This window comes from Morone saxatilis, unplaced genomic scaffold, assembly GCF_004916995.1.
Source record: "Morone saxatilis isolate NCDOM2014 unplaced genomic scaffold, NCSU_SB_2.0 Contig1, whole genome shotgun sequence".
Lineage (NCBI taxonomy): Eukaryota > Metazoa > Chordata > Actinopteri > Moronidae > Morone > Morone saxatilis.
In genome coordinates, this window is record NW_023339651.1 from 20,126,561 (window position 1) to 20,135,195 (window position 8,635).

Consider the following 8,635-nt stretch of genomic DNA (forward strand, 5'->3'; position numbering starts at 1 on the left):
ATGTTACACACTGGAACTTTAAGGATCCCTTTAATGTAAGTTACTTTCCAATTTCTTTATTACTTCGTGCAATTGTCCCTCCAACACATTATTGTGTGGGTCGTCCATCAAAAGACTTCCACCAACTCTGTTCAGAATGTCTGTCTGGAGGAATATCAGAAAGAAGCAAAACAAAACAAATGTCCTTTTTAAAAAAAATCCCTCTGAAATGTATTGAGTGTAACATTTTTCAGTAAAAACTCCTAAAGCAACAATGTCAAACCCACCCTGAGTGTGGTCTACTAGATTGTAGTTACACAGCTAATAGTGGTCAGTCAGCAGTAAACATGCTAGCAGATTAGCTCACTAGCATTAGTGCTAGTTTACAGACTAACTTCTTGCTTCAACTTTGACCTTTTTATTCAGTAGGTGTGTGCACACACTTCTCTGCACAACGAGCGATTATTATCAACATTTGGGGTATTTTACCTCCGTATAAAGCGGTTCAGTAATCTGACTAAACTACTGTTTTGTTTCTCGCCTCATCAGACTTTGTTGTCATAACTGATAGAAAGGATAGATAAAACTACAAAAATAACACCCGAGTTGTAATAAACCACAATTTTAAATTCATTTTGCAACTATTTTGTATTTTTTTTTTAAAACAAAGACATTTTCTTTGTCAGTGTGTGTGTTCTGGGTGTGTGCTGTTTGTTATGAAGTGGTGTGAACACATCATTAACTCCCAGCGTAAAGTGACCTGGAGTCAGAGGTCAATTGACAGAGCTGACAGGGATGTCAAGTGGCTCGACATGCAGTGAGCCCCATCTGGCCCGAGGGGAAGACGTGACAATCTGGTGTCACATTCACATCACCTGGTGTGACACACACACACACACACACACACACACACACACACAAAGTAGACATGCTGGCAAACTGGAGATGCTACAGTGTTTTTTTCAGTATTTCCAGATATTACGAATTCTCTGGCTCTGTTTACATCCCTGAGCTTTGACATGGCAGTGTGTCTGTGTGCGTGGTCACATCAGCGTAAAAACAAAAATTCATCCTTTCACTTGATCTCCGTCATAGGTTAAATTGCTGCTGACATGCCAAAGAGGCTCCCAGAGCTGAGCCAATGCCACTATTGAGCCCCAGTAATATACTGTAAGCTGGTTAACAGCACGCCACGCAGTCCAGATTTGGATGCATTTTTAATCTGCCATATTTGGAGCAGTATGTAGGTCTATAGGTGGTTGCACTTACTGTACGCACAATAAGAAAAAGCAAAATGAAGCCCAGAAATCTGAAACCCCAGGTCTGGTGAGAACTTTCCCTTTATCTTCCCAAATTATCCTGAGCAGTTTGAGTGACTTGGGTCTCGTTCCCCTGTATCTCATTCATGTGTGTGTGTGTTCTGAGTATTTCCAAGTTTTCATGGAACAGGCTGACAACAAAGCCACATGACAACAGTAACATCTGGCTCAGGCTCCAGAGATGATTACTCTGCTGCTCTGTGAGAACTCATCCTGCAAGGCCCCTCTCTCTCTCTCTCTCTCTCTATCTCTCTCTCTCTCTCCCTACTGTATGCACACACACAGCAAGCACTGCAGGCACACACATGCACACATGCACAGATTGGCATAGCCAGATGGCAGAGTCTCTTTGATTGTCACCTAAACCTCTGCGGAATAGCTGTGGATGTGTTTGGGTATGCAAACAACACAAAGAGGTTAATTTCTTCCGGAAGCTGGAGGAAAAAAGTTGCAAATGGAGTGAGAGAATCTCTAAATTTAAATTTAAATGTCAGCCAGTATGAGACTGTTGGTTCTCCTTTAACTGCAGTGTATAAAGTTTATAAAAGAAAAGAACGAATAAAGAGAAATACACTCGGTGGTAAATTCAGAGACATTGCTGGATTCCTTGCGTAATTTGCGCGTACCTGTACCAGTCCAGTCCCCGTGCGTAATGCCGGTCAAAGAAGTGTGGTTCCGACCCCAGGGCGCGGATGTCCGGGTGGAGCCGCAGAAACTCCAGAAGAGCCCTGGTGCCCCCCTTTTTAACCCCTATGATCAGAGCCTGGGGCAACCTCCGTGTGGCTGTCCATTCTTTCCCCGAGCTGTTCACCTCCAGCCCGGGATGACCGCTGAACGCGCCTTCGCCAGCCGCGGTGGTAACCTCCTTGCTGGTTCTGTTCCTCTCGGACGGCCATCCTGACCCTGACGCGAAGAACTCCCGCGTGGGTGGCTTGATCTCAGAGTTTTCTGTCAGCTGTGACTCGCAGCATCCGGTCAGAAGATAGACCAGGGAGAAGCAGAGGATGCTCAGAGAGGACGCGATGGTGAGCCGGTGGAAGAGCCGCCGCAGGTCCGCGCTCGGGTGGTGGTGATGATGGTGGTGGTGGTGAAAAGCTGGCCATCACTCAGAATCCACGTGAGATAGTGCCATTCTACCATAGTTCAAGCTCACCATCATTCATACTCTAAGCCGTGAACACACCGCTACCTTGGAGAGTCCTCTCTCAGTGCGCTCGCTGGCCTCCTTCTCCTTCATGTTGCGCGTCCGGAGCGCAATGAGCCCCCCTCCCAAAACCAGCCAACCAGTCCGCTTTAGTCTATCAGAGTAACTAGTTTTTTGCGTGACATCCACAGCGTGCGCCCACTTACTCGCCCACCCTGGCAACGTGGGAGAGAATAAAGCTCTAATATCCGAGCGGGATGCCGCGGATCTCTCTCTCCTTCCACTCCACAGGATTACTCTGCGTCTCTCCACACGCTCATCTCACGAGGGATTGAGTCCAGGGATCTCTCTCTCTCTCTCTCGTCTCTCTCTCTCTCTGTCTCCTTTGATACCTTAGATTGGAGGGTCATGGCCCGAGGCTCTATAATTCCAGTATTATTTATTAGGGGGAACCTGGGATGGAATGGATCCAGTGCACAGACGTCCCACACCTCATATGTGCCATTATCACCCTCATCTAATATGATTGATTGATTTTGATTCTGTCACATATTGAGTTATGTCCTCTGCAGCATTGTGCCATATAATAGTACACCTGCTTCATGGCGAATAGTACAGGCACTAATGTAGTCATATAAATGTTCTGATCAGTGGATCCAGGAATGGATCTACCAGTACGTAAACAAGTGTGGGTCACTGGTGGAACGGGGTTTATCACACTTGGCTGACACTCTGCACTCCTAAGGCCGGTCACATAATTGGCTTAGTGGTCAGACACTAGTCCAGCTGCCAATAGTCTGCTGATCCTGACCCCAAAGGACAGAGTGTGTGAAGCCACATTCAGGCATCATGCAGAAATGTTTCTAAATCATATCAATAATGTGAGAAACTGCTATTCCACTATCGGATTTCCACCTGCTTTACCAAAAAACAACTTAAACATGATATAATCCTTAAAGAAATGACACAGTCGTTTTTTTTTATCTAAAAAGGGGTTTCCACTTCATAAGTGGACGCTTTATCACTTGCATTAACAGAGGCGTGTGTTGTGTTGCAGTCTCCTGTTAGGGAGCTCTGCAATGTTGGCTTTTATTATTGCAGAGTGCGGAGCTAAGGTACGGATAATAGCTCATAGGAGACTCATTAGTTCCCCCTTCCAACCACACGTGCACGAACCCAGGCACGCACTTACACGCAGACATCCACACACACACACAAATACGCACATACTTCATGTTCCATTTGGCTTACCCCTGTCATTATCCCATAGCAGATGTGACCCATGCCATAAAACCACTGCATTGTCCTGCAATAAGAGACTAAACTCATCCGCCATCCATTTTCAACAACAGGATGAAACTTTGTGACATTTGAATGTCCTGTCTACTTGTTATAGAGAAAACAATCAATCACCAGCTGAAAGTGTTTGCCTGTAAATATAATGTGAGCTATGATGTCATATATTTTTATGCAAATTTATTTGCATGCCATTACTTTGAAGTTTTTATCTAAAATTAATAAAAAGGTAAAGATAATCTGATTTAGTCTGATAGAAATATACTAATAGCTCCTCTATCAATACAGTGTTTTCCATTTCATTAACACTGACCAGTTGCCATCAGACTGGACAGATTCCCTTTTTTAAACCAAGAGAGTTAAAATCACACAAATGTCAAGAAAAAGAAGTGCAGTTGAGGACTCTTAGCATTGTTTTCCACACATCCTGAAAAACCTGGACATTTAGAGACTAGTTTTCCAGTCTTGGAAACACGAAATATCCTGGAAGTAAAAATGAAAATTTTAATTGCATTTTAGTCTGTGCTGTGGCCAAATTAATGTTACAATTAGAGGAAAGCTGTAGTCAATTGACCTTTTTCACAGCAGCCATTTTGACATAAAATAGTAGGGTAAGGCTAGAGTATTTGGAAACCGGAAAAATAGGCTGTGGTGAGAACAGCCAAGTGCGCCATGAAAGCAAGCCAACGCAGAACGTCCTATAAACGCTGACCACCGTTTGTGAGCTAGTGCTGCCCTGTATTGTCAAAAAAATCCTGGAAAATGTCCTGGAAAATGATTTCTTAGCCGTCTTAGCCACTGAAGTACTTTCTCAGGTGACTTCCTTCCAGAAGGTTACAGTATCAGAGGGAAACTGCTCTTGGCATTTGGCCTGTTCATGGTGGAGTTTTCATATATTTTGATTTAGTTTAGTTTAAGAGGGCTTACTGAACTGAATGATGTATATACATATTTGTTTGCAAATTCCAATCAAGTAAAATAAGACATTTTTCCTAGACATAAAGTCAATTCGTTTTTTTCCATTGGATGTTGGATTACTGCAGAAAATAGCTCTGTGGCAAGCAATATTACCTTTACCATTGTTGAACCTTTTAAAGTCATCAAACTGTTTTGGGGGTTATATATATTGTTGAAAGTATACTTTTTGACTAATAATGGCTTTTATTTAGAAGCTCATAATGTAAAACACGGTTGAAAATGGAGGGATGGCGAGACCATTAAAGATATTGCTGAACTGATAAATGTCCAAAACCAACACTAAGTCTAAAGTATCAGTCCAGTAAAAACTCTATGCAGTGCTCAACTGACCCTGAAATAAGAATCATTATGTGCCCCAATTACTCAATAACACTTACCACCAATGTCACACTCAAGTATCCCTTTCTTTCACAATGACATGACAATTTATGAATTGGGGTAGAAACAAATGTATACACAGACATAATAAAGTGTCTTTGTATAAATCTATATCTTTCTTATTATTTCCTGTTTATTTTATTCTCCAGCCTCCCTCCATGGATCATGAGGCAAGGTCATCAGGTGAGGTTGTGTGTCTTTTGTCTGCAGTCGCCCAGCAGATTGTTCCGTGATGAAGTAGTCGTCTATAAAAGCGTGACCTCGGGGTCAGGGCCAGAGCCCAGGCAGTGATTCATTATCCGACACGGGCCAGAGTAAGCTGATTAATATGCTCCTGCATCACAATGTGTGACATGAGCAGCTTTTAGAAATGTGTATATTTTAAAACTGAACTTGAGTCAACATGTAAATTGGTTGCTGTCAATTCTGATAATAGTTTGGATGTCTGGGACTTTATATTTCTGGTCTACGTCATCAATTTTCTGACACTTTTCTATTTTATTGCATTAGGATTTTCTTTGAAATCAACATGTTTATCATCAACCTTGCATCTATGAATTATTCCCTGACTGTGAGTTTGTCTGCATCCTTCACCCCTCCTCCGAGTGACAGTCTAATTAGAGTTAAAGTAATGGTGTATGTAATCAAGGCTAAATTACAGCCATAAGTCACTCAGTGGAGAGCCTTATACCTGCAAGCCAATCACAGTCGCAAACCAATGAACCGCACTCACTGACCGCTGATCTCATCATCCATTTCAAACATAAAGACCTGGTATTAACTTCTCTCAGCACCGCAGGCCTTGCCGAAGCAGGCTGTGTGGTGCTCTTAAAGTTCACCCAAATTACAAAAAAAGCATATTTTCCTGCTTATCTTAGGTATGTTTTCATTACTGTATAATCACCTGAAATTAATAACCGTTCTGTTTTTGTTACCTTACAATGAGCATTTTATATCTACAGACGCTGCGGGTGGACAACCTATCGTGATGTCACCCATTGATTTGTGGAGTACTGTTTTGAAGCCACAAGTTTGGCGTTCTGGTCCTCCTCATTGGCTGCGTAGGTTCAACCCGTCCATAGCAGGAAACAATGGCGGTGCGCCTTGTCACAATGGCGGTGCGCCTCACACGATCTCGTATTACAGCTAAACAGTACACTGAAATATGTTTCTGAAAGGATTTTAGATGAGAAATAGGCAACACAGTAACAGAATATTGATTCATATATTGATCAGCACTGCCTAGTTTGACAGTTTGATCTGAGTTTTGTGCGCTGCACTGGACTGACTACATACTAGAACACATAGAATGCAGGTATAAGACGCTTTCACTTTACAGACCCGAAAGCTCTCTCCATTATATATGTACTGGCAATGCTCTAGACAGAGGCTAGGCTGTTTGTTGTGTGTTTCATGGCCACTTTTTTAATGATTCTGTGTAGCTGATATTATCTAATTAAATCCTGTGTGACATATTTTCTATGAGTGAAGGCTTGCCTGTATACTGTACACTGCAGTCATCTAATATGATTCTCTTCACTAATGTAACACATCTGACATAGTATCTAGTGTCTAGTATTTTGATAGTAAACACCAGGAATTTCATGTGAGTTGGTGTTCCTAATATAAATAAGGGGAATCTGAACTGAAAAATTTAGGATTTAGTGGCATCTAGCAGTGTAGTTGCTGATTGCAACACCCTCGACTCATTCTCCCATTCCAAGTGTGTTGGAGAAATTATGGTGGCTGTAAAACCAGCGAAAACCTCGAAAGGCCTTATAACAGGCTCTACATTTGTCCAATCTATGCTACGGTGGAAACATGTTGGTTCACTATGGTGGATTCCATAGAAGAGGACCCGCTCCCCCCGTAGATAAAAACGTCTGATAGATCCTCCCTAATTTTACACACTGGACCTTTAACTTGCACAGCAAGCAAACATCAGGAATTTCATATATGCTAACGTAACTTTGTTATGCTAATGTTACGTGAGTTAAAAGCTTTTAAGTAACAGTAGCCTATTCAAGTATATTTATTTTCTCACTGGAATATGCGTCATTTTACCGTCAGATGTGTGTGGCATGTAGGAAATCAGTTTTGGTAATGTGAGGATGATGAATTTACCTCAAAACAGTCATTTCACTGGTTTCCAGTTCTTTTATTTATGAATACTGAAAATGTCCCCCGTGCTGCTAGCACAATCTTAATCATTTGTAAATGGGAAACTCAATATAACAGACAGTTGCCCTTGTTATTTTTATTCACCCTTAAAACATGCAATACTATTTTTTAGGTGTCTATGTGTTGTCCAGTATCATTTGAAAACACAGGGTTTTCAACAGTTTTGGAGTGTTGGATAATGAGTTGTTTTCGTAACTTCACTTAAGTTTCTCTTCAACTGGATCTAGAGTGAATAGTGCTGTATGGTAGTAGTGGCCTGATTACTGTCTGTCTCTGTTCCCTTGAAGAGCCTTGATGTCCTGCTTGTGTCCCTGGATTGGAGCCCTGTAGGGTCACAGAGTCTTGCCAGAACCACACCCAGATCAGAGGCCCACACCTCCTGCTCCCCCAGCACCTTCTCCACCTGTCATTGATCCACACACTGGCAAAGAAACCACACAGAGCCCCGATGAAGGGTGAGTGTGTGTTTGTGTGTGTGTGAGTGTGCGTTTGACCCATAGGGTGAACAGGGATGAGAGGTGCCAGATCAGATCAGAGCACTCCAAGAAGGGATAAGCTCTACTTATGCTGCTTTTGGGAGGGCTTTTTGTGTGTGTGTGTGTGTGTGTGTGTGTGTGTGTATGTATTTGTGTTTGTGTGTGTTTGAGCAATTCCTTTGTGTGAGCCCTCAGGCCTTTTCATGTGTATATGGTTTTGGTTTTAATGAGCAAGGTGCTTCTTTGACCCCTCCGTGTCATCTCTGCGATGAGGTTATTGTGTAGTTGTAAAATACAGGTCACGGTCCACTGATCCACTGAGCTGTTTCAATTAAGCAAGTCTGTACGCTGTGGCCAGGTTTCATATGAGAGCTTTTCAAACCTACAGTGAATTATTACATTTATTTCTCAGATACAGGACGTGAATGCTGCAATTACACCAATTTCACCCTTCTATTACATATCTGACATCAGCTAGGTTCCAGAAAGAGGGCATGGAGACATCCTGTAATCAAAGTTTTTGGCTGTTGTTCATTTTCTGCGCAGGCAATATTGATGACTGGCAGCTGGAGCACTTTCAAGGCTTGAATGGGCTTGGAACTCTGCTGCTCGAGTATTAAAGAGTCCGTGTTAGAGTACAAGTGATATTTGGTAATCTCGTTTGATAAAAAGTCAAAGGTACAAGCCCATGTACATAAAGACTTAAGGAGTCAAAACTACCAAGCTGCCAATAGTATTTTGGTAAGAAACTATACACACCGAGCTTGTAGACAGGAAAGTGATGTCCTCAGGTCAATACCATAGATTCTATAATTAAAAAGTCTTTGTGACGTCACCCATAGACGTCTGAAGAGCCACTGTGAAGCTCAGTGTGGTCCGCTCTG

General features: G+C 42.4%; 1 protein-coding gene across 1 annotated transcript in view; it reads right to left on the reverse strand.

Moving 5' to 3' along the window:
* hs3st3l (heparan sulfate (glucosamine) 3-O-sulfotransferase 3-like) overlaps positions 1-8,635 on the reverse strand; it is a 22,676-nt gene that overhangs the window by 13,626 nt on the left and 415 nt on the right. Inside the window, exons 2-3 of the mRNA XM_035670245.1 lie at positions 7,540-7,678; positions 1,925-2,393 (exon numbers count right to left, since the gene is read on the reverse strand). Of these exons, the coding sequence (XP_035526138.1) occupies positions 1,925-2,393; positions 7,540-7,678 (608 nt within the window). The remainder of the gene's footprint in view (positions 1-1,924; positions 2,394-7,539; positions 7,679-8,635) is intronic.